Below are 11,755 nucleotides of genomic sequence, written 5' to 3'. Positions count from 1 at the left end.
CCCTCAACTGCCCATGAAGCTGGAAAAACTCTGCTGGGACCAGTCAAGGGAAGGATTGGCCGCAGTAGGGGAGAGAGTGGCCCAGCCTCTTCCTGCTCTAATTAAGACCTTTCCATACTTAACAAGAAGTGGAAGGATAGGGAAACAGATTCCCACATTTTCACACCTCCCAGGAAGGCAGGGACAGATGGAATGAGGAATATTCCCCCCCCAAACCCCATCCCTCCCCTTCATCCCGGTGGATCCGGGAGCAGAAAACACTGGAAAGGACAGAAAATACTGCTGGCAATGGAAGAGGTACCCAAAAATCCAGAGTGGTTTCTTTTTTCTTTATAAAATGTACATAAAGAACATGAAACCCTTGAGGTAAAAGTGAGAGCAGTTTGGAACTCAACCAGATACAGACCCAACAATGACCCAAAAATCAATCTACAGTGGGGGTGTAGGAAAATAAGAGAGCAAGTTTGGGTTCTGTACAGGAGTGGAGATCGTTAAAATGTCCTGGTAATGCTATTTACATTAAATACATCCAGTTACAGGTATTTATAGGGTATTTACAGACACAAACACCACGTTTGTCCCCTTTGCAGCTGGAGCGTGCAGCAGGTCTGAGCGTTCCTGAGAAGGTGCTGAGGCTCTTCATCCTTGCTCTCAAGAATTTGTGTTTCTCCAACCCCTTCTGTGGTCGTATCCGTCCAAAAATTCCTCAGGTGTGGTTGTTGCAATGATCCCATTTTCCCCTCCCATCTGTGGAAGGTGAAAGTTGCCTGCTCAAATCCTGGATCCCAAGGGATTGGCAGGAATGTTTCTCCAGCTGTAGCCACGACCTTGGCATTGAGCAAAGCTCAAGATTCACTTGTCCAAGCACTCAACATTCCAGTCTCCTTCTCAATGGGAAAATAAAATCGTACAGAGACTGGAAAAGGAAGGAAATCAGTTGTAAATCACTTGTCATAGTCCCTTAAGGTGACATCCAACCTGAGTGTGTCACAGAGGAGCCAGGCAGGAGAGGCACAGATCCATCCATCCCATCCATCCCGACCCATCCAGAGGGAGCACAAATGATCCTATTTAGGTTTCAGTTTCTCCTCGGGAATCTGAGATGGATTTTATCATTGCCAGGTGCTGCTCAGGGCAGCAGGGAATTCCCGTTCCTGGAGGGATTTCAGAGCCCTGTGGATGTGGCACTTGGGGACATGGGCCAGTGGTGGCCTTGGCTGTGCTGGGGCATGGCTGGACTCGATGTCCTTGGAGCTAACTCCCAACCTAAATGATTCCATAGATCCATTACGGTGCTCCCAGTGGGAAATGACGGGTGGATCATGGCTGAACTGGGATGTTTTAGGGAATTTGAGGAGGGGTGCTCGGGGAAGAGGGAATTTCTCCTCAGACCTACGGAGTCCATCGAGTCCTCTGCTGACTCCCTCAGTCTGTTCTCACTTGAGTTTTAAAGTCACACAAAATATCCAAGGCCAGGCTGGATGGGCTTGGAGAAACTGGAATAATGGAAAGTCCCTGCCCATGGAAGGGTGGGACTGGATGGGATTCAAGGTCCCTTCCAACCCAAACCACCCTGGGATTCTGGGATGTGTTGAACACAAGCTCCCCAGTCTGACAGATCCAAAGGAAAACAAAATAGAGCAGAATGTACAATCCCAATTTCCCTGGGTTTGGGTTGATGATCTCTCCTCTCTTTTATCATACAGAGCACAATTCCCTGCCCGCACCAACATTCCCGTGGGATCTGGGGGTGACACAGTCAGGGACAGACGACAGGAAAACTTCTGCACACTGTAAATCCCAGGAATGTGGGATTGCAGGAGCTGCAGGTCCCTAAATTCCTTTGCACAAGGGATAATCCAATGGTTTCATTCCCTCTGTGCTGACTGACACTGGAATCGTGGTGGAGCAGGTAAAAAGGGGAGAACATTCCTGCAGTGCTGCTCATTTTCCATAAAAAAAACCCTGAAATGTAAAAATAACCTTTTTTATAGCTTTTGATAGTTTTATGGGAAAATCCAAGAATTATTCCAGATGGTTCCAAATCTCTTTATTAGCATGGGAGAGGCAGGGAGTGCTTGTAACTCCAAACTGGAGCCTTTTTTTTTTAATGGAAATGCTCCAAAAAGCCATTTTCCTGATGGATCACACACTTCTGGGGGAGGAAGAGAGTTTCAATTACCCTTATATATATGCAAAAAAACCATTCCCAGTGGGTAAACTCTCCCAGAATAAAACCAGGAATGACTCTTCCACTCAGCATGGAAAAAAATCAGATCCTTCTGCCTCAACTTCTCCCTACAGAGGGAATTCACTGCCCTGCCTAGGCAGGAAAAGAGAGAATGAACAAGAAGTTGAAGATTGACTTTGTTTTAAAGTTTGTGGATCCCAATCACCCCAAAACTGATTATTCCATCTCCATGGTGGATGCAGCAGGAATCTGGGATCAGTGGAGCCTGGGGCTTGCAGGGGCTGGAAGATGCAGCTCCATCACTTTAGGAGGAACCAGCAGTTCCTGTCCCAAAATAAAAGGAAATTTCACATTCCCAGGCATTTCTGGCCTTCAAATCCTAACTGTGCATCCATGGTGTCACTGGAATGGGTTTACTCCCTTCTAATCCATGTTTTTATCCCTCCTTTTGTCCCATCCAGGATCCAGGCCAGGCTGGAGAAGAGGTGGGTTGGTAGCACGGTGAGATCCGAGTGTTTCGTGATTTTTTGTGGAATTCAGGTTGTCCAGAGAAGCTGCCCCTGGACCCCTGGAAGTGTCCAAGGCCAGGTTGGACCCTGGGGCTTGGAGCAGCCTGGGACAGTGGGAGGTGTCCCTGCCCCCCCATCCAGGAGTGGCACTGGGTGGGATTTAAGGTCCCTTTCACCCAAACTACTCCATAATTCCACGATTCCATGATTTCACATTCCCTGTGCTTTGCGAAACAAAAAGTGAAGTCCTCCGGTGCCATCCCTGTGCTCCCAGATCAGCCTGAGAAAGAACTGAAAAAACCTGGAAAACTTATCCTGTGCTCCACCCTCCTCTGCTTTGGGAACAGCCAGATAATTCCTGCAGCCAGCCCATCAAACCCAGACACTTTTCCCAACATCCCAGGACTTCATTGCTGCTCAATTCAGTATTTGATGTCCATTTTAAAAATCCATCAAGGACATTTCAAGGTTGGATACCCCAGAACTGAATCAGAGGGGTTTCAAATTCCAGGGAACTGTCAGTTCCATCTGCCTTTGATGGCTGATCCAACATTTTCACATCCATTTTCAGTCCAAAATGTAACGTAAAATAAAAACCAAGAGCAGGAAATTCATGTCTCAATTTGTTCTTCTTGTTCATGGCCTGGAGTAAAATCCCATTTCCTTTTCGGTGCTTTATTTTGGGAATGTAAAAGAAGATAAAACTACTCCTACAATCAACATTTGGAAGAGAAATCCTGCTTTTCTTAGCACCTCCTGCGCCCCAGAGTAAAATGGGAACAGGCATGGGAATACAGTTCCTTTCCCACAAAAACCTGGGATTTTCAGGACACTCAGATTATTCTGCCCTGAAAAAAGACATCTGTGGTCTTTGTCGATCAAAATTCTTTATCAAATATTCCATGGGAGAGAGAGAATGGAAAATCCAAATGGAAAGAGGGAAAGATGGATTTCAGCCTGCAGTTTTAGCTTGGCACCTAAACAATGGAGCAGGATCTCCTGTTCCTTTATCAAAGAGGAATCACAGGGCACTTCCCAAATCCCAACTTCCCACAGAGTTCCCATCATGCCACCACCACCAGCCCTGCAGCCAGAGCTCTGCCTGGGAAGTTCATCTCCAATGGGTATCTAAGGTTCAGTTTGGATTTTCCAGGGAATTCGAGGGAAGCAGGGAAGTATTTTAAAGGCAGTGGAATGCTTCCTGTTTTCCTTTCCTTCCTGGTCTGTGGAAGGTGTCCCTGCCTGTGGGGTTGGAATAGGATGAGATTTAAGGTCCCTTCCCACCAAAATCTTCTGGGATTCTGTGGAAATGACGGACAGACTGTCAGTCTGGCTCCCAGGAGATCCAGCCCTTCCAAGGAGAGTCCTGCCAAAATCACCCATGGAGAAGCATCTTGGATCACCCCTCAGCTCTGTGGCTCTCAGGAGACATCCATGGGAAGATGCACGGCAAGGTTTGGATCCTGGGTTCCAAGACACACCAACCTCCAAAAAAAATCTGCCTTGGGGTGTCACCGTGCCTGACCTGATCCTCCATCCATCCATCTATCCACAGTTCAAATCCAGAGCATCTAATGGGAAATTTGGGGATTTGTGTTAAGGGTGTCAAACACCTCAGTCCATCCAGATTCAAGAGTTACAAATCCCCCAGGCCACCAGACTCAGAATTCCCAACATCTTCCAAACCCCACAGTCCATCCAGACACAGAGCTCCCACTTTCTTCCAGATCCCATGGTCCATCCAGATTTGGAGCTTCCACTTTCTTCCAAACCCTATTCACCATCCAGACTCAGAGTTCCCACCACTTTCCAGACCCCACAGTTCATCAGACTCTGCGTTCCCATTGTCATCTGAACCCCACAGACCATCCAGACTTGGAGCTCCCACAGTCTTCCAAATCCCCCAGTCCATCAGACTCAGAATTCCCACTGACTTCCAAGCCACATAGTCCATTCAAATTTGGAGCTTCCACCATCTTCCAAACCCAACAGGCCACCTGGCTCAGAGTTCCCACCATCTTCCATACCCCAAGGTCCATCAGGATCAGAGCCACTGTTTTCCAAACCCCACAGTCCATCCAAATTCGGAGCTTCCCACTTTCTTTCAAACCCCACGGTCCATCCAGACTTGGAGCTCCCACCACTTCCAAACCCCACGGTCCATCCAGACTTGGAGTTCCCACCATCTTCCAAACCCCACGGTCCATCCAGACTTGGAGTCCCACCACTTCCAAACCCCACGGTCCATCCAGGCTTGGAGCTCCCACCACTTCCAAACCCCACGGTCCATCCAGGCTTGGAGCTCCCACCACTTCCAAACCCCACAGTCCATCCAGGCTTGGAGCTCCCACCACTTCCAAACCCCACGGTCCATCCAGGCTTGGAGCTCCCACCACTTCCAAACCCCACGGTCCATGCAGACTTGGAGTCCCACCACTTCCAAACCCCACAGTCCATCCAGGCTTGGAGCTCCCACCACTTCCAAACCCCATGGTCCATCCAGACTTGGAGTTCCCACCATCTTCCAAACCCCACGGTCCATGCAGACTTGGAGCTTCCCACCATCTTCCAAACCCCACAGTCCATCCAGACTTGGAGCTTCCCACCATCTGCCAAACCCCACGGTCCATCCAGACTTGGAGTTCCCACCATCTTCCAAACCCCACGGTCCATCCAGGCTTGGAGTTCCCACCATCTTCCAAACCCCATGGTCCATACAGGCTTGGAGTTCCCACCATCTTCCAAACCCCACGGTCCATCCAGGCTTGGAGTTCCCACTTTCTTCCAAACGGAGCAAGGTGCTGATAACCCCAAGGTTGTGGGTTCGATCCCTGCAGGGACCATTCAGTTCAGATTTGTACTCGATGATCCCTGCAGGTCCCCTCCAGTCCAGAATATTCCATGATTCCAGGGATGAGCTTTAAGGTCCCTTCCGACCTAAACCATCCTGGGATTCTCTGAAAATGTCCTGACTGGGAGCTCCCACCGTTTTCCAAGCAGAGGAACCTAAAGACACCAAAAATGCCTAAAATCCAGGGAGCCAGGAGCATCCTGGGAATGCTCCAGCCCCCAGGCACCACCAGTTTGGACCAGTACAACTCCAGCTGACCAAGGAAAGCCCTGCCAGCGTCTCAACAAACACACGCACCACGGGGCTGCCTTACCTGGAAAGAGGCTTTATTGAACAGAGCTGGAAAATTATCTCTTCAGTGGAATTACTGAATTTGCACAAACATTTCTCTACAGAATAAAAAAAATCAAGCCTTGTCATTGTTTTACTGCATCTCGTTGTGCTTTTTATACTCATATTTGCAATTATTATACTCATCTTTTGTTTGTTTTCACGTTTGTACTCCAATTATTTGCATATCAGGTTTTGCTTTTAATCCTAGGGTGTCGAGAGAACACAGAATAATAATAATAATAATTATTATAATTATAATAATAATAATACTCTTCTTTAGACAAAAGTCTTTTTTTTTTTTTAAATGAAGTTAAAAGCTGAGCTAATTTAAGGAAAAAGGTCTTCAAATTTCATAACCAACTGGAAGGGAACTTTACAATGCAGTGGAAAACCGGCACGTGTTCGGGTAGCTCGAACCCATTTTGTACAGCTTTTATTTATTTTTTTTTTCCTTGTAAAAGTGGATTATTTTTAATTTTTTTTTTTTATACTTTTTTTCTTGTTTGTTTGTTTTTTTGAATTTCGCTACAATAACAAAATAATCTTTCGCCCTCTGCACCAAGTCTGGCTCCGGGGCAGAGGCAGAGCCCCCTCGGAGCGTCCGGAGCTCCAGATGTCGGGAGCCATCCCAACGGAGGGGGAGAGTAAGAAAATCATCCTGTGTTTCACCACCTTCTGCACCAAGTGTGTGTCTGAACCACCTTTGTTCCTCTGGTTGACCCACTGGAGAACCTGAAACGACGACGACAACGACAACAAGAAGTGCTGCTCCCGTGGGCAGCACCGCCGGGAGCTGTTCCGAATGGATAAGAAGCTGAAAGGCCAAGGCTGTCTGGAAGGTCACACAGCACGGATCTCATCCCAAAGGCTTTCCACAGCAGCTTAGGTCCATCCATCCTTCTCCAGAAGCGGCTCCGTCTCCTTGCCTGCACACCCAGGCTCCAGAGTTTGTTTAGAAAAGACTTTGCACAGCCCACGTTTTCAGCGGTGCAAAGCTTCCGCGTTGAAATCATCGTTATTACATTTATTATCTTTTTTTTTTATTTTTTATATATATATATTTATATATATATATATATATATATATTTTGTTCGGTTTTTTTGTCTTTTTGTTTTTTTTGAAATCAGGCTTGTTTCATTGAAGGCACTTGGTTTCCATGGCAATTTATAAAAGACGGTGGTTTGGTTTCTTCACTTCCGTAGAGCTGATGACTCCGGTGGGGAGGGGAGAGGGATCTTCCAGCGGCCGCGAGCAAACTCCCAGGGAAGCCTGTGACAAATGTAAGCCCAGGTGGCACAGCCTGGGTGGGAATGCATGCAAAAGGAGACAGCACACAGTCACCAAGCAGAGCCGTGAGGAATGAAACGGGAATGTCTGCAAACAGCTCCGATTCCGGGTTGTCCTCAAGGGGAGGTGACAGCCGAAGTAGAAAGGGCCGACATTTGTTTAACTCTACGCTGAAAACCTTCGGGAAGGGAAAATGAACGCCAGCTCTTCACGTACCCTGTTTACAGTGAGGTGTTTCTCTCTCTCTCTGTGTTTGTATTTCCTCTCTCTCTCTCCTTCCTCTTTTTTTTTTTTTTGGCAGGCCATTCGGTTTCCATGGTAACAAGCAAACGATTCATTTGAAACAAAACCAGCCATGACTTTGTGCTTTGACAAGGGTTTCTAGAGCTCTTTGCCGAGAGTTCAACCAGATGATGCTGAATTCATCAGTGACCACAAAAGCACCTGAAGGTCTCTTCCTTACTTGGGCCAGATCTCGGTCTCAAGCTTGGTTCTTAGTGAGTTCCACTCCCGTGATGCCTTTTCAAGTCCCCAGTGCTTTCTTAATCTGCTTTTTTTAAAATTTTTTTAAATTATTTATTTACGTATTTATTTAACTTTCGAGTCAGTCAGTGGAGGAATCTTTGGTAGTTTGTTTGGAAATGTCCATTTTACAAAGACTCTTTCTTCATGCCAGTGCCTGGTGAATCTTTTGTAGCCTCTGCCAGGATAAGGTCACCTCTGATGACTTAAGACAGACATGAGGATGAGGAGTGGGAGAAGTCGTATATGTGCTAATGGCCCGACAGCACCTGATCGTAGATCTGCAAAAAGGGGAGGAAAACAGAATTAAAAAGGCGCCCACACCCCCTTGTCGCCCTGATCTTTTAAGATTTTTTAAGTTTTTTGTTGTCGACATTCTTGTAGAGAACTTTCTCACACACTTCCTGTAAATAACACATTGTTTTGTATTCTTTTATAGAAGAGGAAAAATTTGATAGACTGTTGGTTTTTTCAGTGTCATTGGAGAGGTGGCACTGTCACCCTCCAATCCATTGTCACTTTTAGAAAACCATAAATGTTAGAGCCAGAAAATAAACTTCCCTTTTGCTCCTCACCTTGAGAGCAGCGGTGTGCGCCTGTGTTTTTGTGTTCCATAGCGACACCCCCTCACCTTTACTACAGCGTTCCAAAGTCACCTCCCAGCACGAGGGGACAAGGACAACCCTCACCAATGGGATAGGGCAGGAACTGGGATGAAAATCCACCTGGCTGTGTAGTTACCTCTGTTTTAATGCACACACAGGGTGGGGGGTGAGACAGAGCCCTCAGGGAATCACAGCAGCGATGTCCATGGATTCCACATTTTTTGGGCCCCCTGGACATGGTTTTGTTGTTGTTTTATCTGCCTGAGCGTCTCAAACCCAGCCCAACCTCACCCACCACCTCTGCCTCACACCCATCCAGCACCTGAGCAAAGCATTCCCCAGGACAACATTCCACTCCAAACCTCCCAACTGAACCAAAGCAGGGATTGCTCTGCTGGAAAAGATCCATTTGGGAAGTGGAAAAGCAGGAAGGAATTGTGGGGAAGGGGCGCTTACTGTTGGCCGGTTGGTCTGATTTCATGCACTCTCCTTCCACAATGGACACATCGTCAATAGCAATGTCCCCTTCGATTCCAGGGCCACGGATCCCTTCAAAGATGAGCTGGGAAAAAGGAAGACCAGAGGGTGGTAAATTGAAAACATCCAGCGGAGCAGAGGGGGATAAATAAAAAATGTCCAAAGATCAGATCTTAAAATCGAAACCAGCATGAAAAGAAAGGACTTTTCTTCAAATTAAGACATGCAAGTGTCTAATTTCAGGCTGTGGAAGTAAATTCCGCACCAGGATCTATTTTTCCCCACATGTGGGTTCTCATTAGGTTTAGAAACTTTGATTCCATCTAGGAATGTTTTTTCAGGGGAATTGGGATGAGTTTTATCACAGTGAGAGACACAGTTGAGATTTTACTCCAATTTAAGATGAACTTCAACCTCTGCTGAGTGGATGACTGGGATTTTAAAGTCCTATTGGTACTTTTCTCTCCAATATTCCTTGTCTGAAACCAAACTGCTGGAAGAGGAAATCGTGCCTGGATCTCGAGAGGAAAACCTCTCCTCCCCCAAAATCCAGCCCCTGCTCCTTGGCAGCAGGAACAACACCAATCAGTGGAGTTGAAAGTCCAATTTTTCCTGACAATGGAAAACAATTTCCAGCCTAAAGGGCCCTGTCCAAACACAACAGGCAGCATTTAATTAAAAGCTGCATTTGGCAGTGATTTCGGTGGCCCTCAGAGAGGGGTTGGTCCACACTCAGAACAAATCACAGCACAGGAGTTGGCAGGGCACGGAGCAGAGCCCAGCCTGCAGCTCCCAGGGATGGGCAGGAGGTGCCAATTGAGCAGAATTCCCTATCAGTATCCCGAAAAAAAACCCTATTATGCTTTTGGACAGCTGTTGTTAAAAACACTGCATCAAACTGGAGAATAGGGGGTACAGGAAAGGTCACTCTGCTCCTGATGGAATGGAATTATGATCCTAAAAGGCCAATCCTGAGTGTTTTGAGGGGAGTCAGCTTCTGCCTCATCCCTGGAATGTCCAAGGCCGGACTGGACAGGGCTGGGATATGCCTGGGATATGGAAGGTGTCCGTGCCCACGGCAGGGGTGGAATGAGTTGATTTTTAATCCCTTCCATCCCAAACCAGTGTTGGATTCTCTGACTTTTCCACAGAATTCCAGGCAGATTTTCACCTCCCCCGTGTGCCCCCCCCACCCTGCTCCCTGTCCCTGCCGGGCACTTGGGGTGTCCCAGGACAATCCCACCAGGTGGGAGGTGCAGGAGGGGTTTCAGGGTGTCATCAACACCCCCAAAAGTGGGGAGATGAGAGGGTTCAGTTTGGTGCACGTCGACCTCAAAATGGGGTTAAAATGCTGCTGGAGACTGGGCAAACTGGGGCAAACTGGGACAAACTGGTCTCCTGATATCCCCCCTGTCAGGGACACCTCCAGCCTGAAAACTGGGAATATTCCCTTTGGGAAAGCCCTGAGATCATTCAAACACGGAGATAAATCCCAAAGTAGCTCCACCAGAGATTTGGGATTTGGGATTGGGAATCCTGCAGGGCCAAAGGCTGCAGACCTGGATGTTCCCAGCCCATCCTGCTGGTGCTGGAATTCTCTGGACACAAAGTGACCAAATCTGGGTGGGCTGAGCCCCACAACGAGGGGCTGGCACTGACCCAAACAGGAGGGACCAGGACCTGCTGATCCCAATCCTTGGTGGTAAATCCAGGAATTTTTTTATTTGCATACTGCAATATTTAGATCCTAAATTAGCAATAAATCCAATCCCAGTCCTTCACACCATCACCATGTCCTGCTGCTCAAACCTGAACTAAAATTGACATTTTCTGGAGGACAGAACCAATGTGTTCCTCTCTTTTTGGGGCCCTCTATTTTTGGGGTGTTCATCCTTTAAAAATATTGAATATCTGAGCTGGATTTATGCCCTTTTTGAGATTTAAAGCACTGCAGTCCCCCCAGATCCTCACAACAAAAGCTTTGTTCTATATCACAGGGACTGACAAGGTATAAAATCTTTTACCTCTATAAATTACCCCATAAAAAGTTTTAATTTCCACATCACTGCAGTGTTTTACTGCAAAGATTCACTTCAATTCCCTCTCCTTAAATTCAACTTGGAGCTTTTATATTCCTTCCTACTTACACTCCTAAATGGAAAATAAAATTTGCTGTGATGCAAAAGATGCTAAAAAAAAAAAAAAAAGATAATTTAAGGCTCCAAGAGTTCTGACATTTATTTGTTATATTTGGTCAGAGCTTTACATTTACTTTATGCTGAAACCTTTAAACACAACAATGTAAAAGGTGAAAGACAAGGAGAGGAGCTTCCCTTTGGAATCTCCCTCCTCCACTCCTCTGGATTGCTGCTGCCAAATCTTTTGCATTTCCCTGCCCAAGGGTTTGATTCTTGCCTGATTTTTTCTAAAGCCTTTCCCAGGTCTCCAAAACCCCCTCAAATCCATCTCTTCCTTCCCTTTCCCAGGGCATTTCTTATGTTCAGATATTAAATCCCTTCTCTCTCCTTCACTCTTCAGGATTCTTGGATTTATCCCGACTTCATCAACGAAAAACTCAACCACTCTGAATTTCTGTGCCTGGCCTGGGCTCTGAGAGTTCCTGAGCTCTGCAATTCCTCTTCTCCCCATTCCTGACACTTTGTTCCCATCAAACCTCCCACACTCCCAGCCTGGAGCACCTCCCACTGTCCCAGGGTGTCCCAGTGTCCAGCCTGGCCTTGGGCACTGCCAGGGATCCAGGGGCAGCCCCAGCTGCTCTGGCAATTCCAGCCCAGCCAGGAATTCCCAGTTCCCAATCTCCCATCCATCCCTGCCCTCTGGCACTGGGAGCCATTCCCTGGCTCCTGTCCCTCCATCCCTTGTCCCCAGTCCCTCTCCAGCTCTCCTGGAGCCCCTCCAGTCCCTGCCAGGGGCTCTGAGCTCTCCATGGATCCTTCTCCTCTCCAGGGGAACATTCCC

At 47.3% G+C, this 11,755-nt stretch overlaps 1 protein-coding gene and 1 long non-coding RNA gene across 2 annotated transcripts in view; one reads left to right on the top strand and one right to left on the bottom strand.

Moving 5' to 3' along the window:
• The first annotated feature begins 328 nt into the window (after window positions 1-328).
• LOC127059702 (uncharacterized) lies at window positions 329-6,868 on the top strand. The gene is made up of 2 exons (XR_007777758.1): window positions 329-4,918; window positions 5,299-6,868. It is a non-coding gene; the product is annotated as an uncharacterized LOC127059702 (long non-coding RNA).
• The window catches only part of MDGA2 (MAM domain containing glycosylphosphatidylinositol anchor 2), a 209,427-nt gene continuing 203,528 nt past the window's right edge, over window positions 5,857-11,755 (bottom strand). Inside the window, exons 16-17 of the mRNA XM_050975522.1 lie at window positions 8,756-8,861; window positions 5,857-7,975 (exon numbers count right to left, since the gene is read on the bottom strand). Of these exons, the coding sequence (XP_050831479.1) occupies window positions 7,887-7,975; window positions 8,756-8,861 (195 nt within the window). The 3' untranslated portion in view covers window positions 5,857-7,886. The remainder of the gene's footprint in view (window positions 7,976-8,755; window positions 8,862-11,755) is intronic.

This window comes from Serinus canaria, chromosome 5, assembly GCF_022539315.1.
Source record: "Serinus canaria isolate serCan28SL12 chromosome 5, serCan2020, whole genome shotgun sequence".
Classification (NCBI taxonomy): Eukaryota; Metazoa; Chordata; class Aves; order Passeriformes; family Fringillidae; genus Serinus; species Serinus canaria.
Note: the sequence above shows the minus strand (reverse complement) of the source record. Positions and strands in the feature narration are given on the sequence as shown.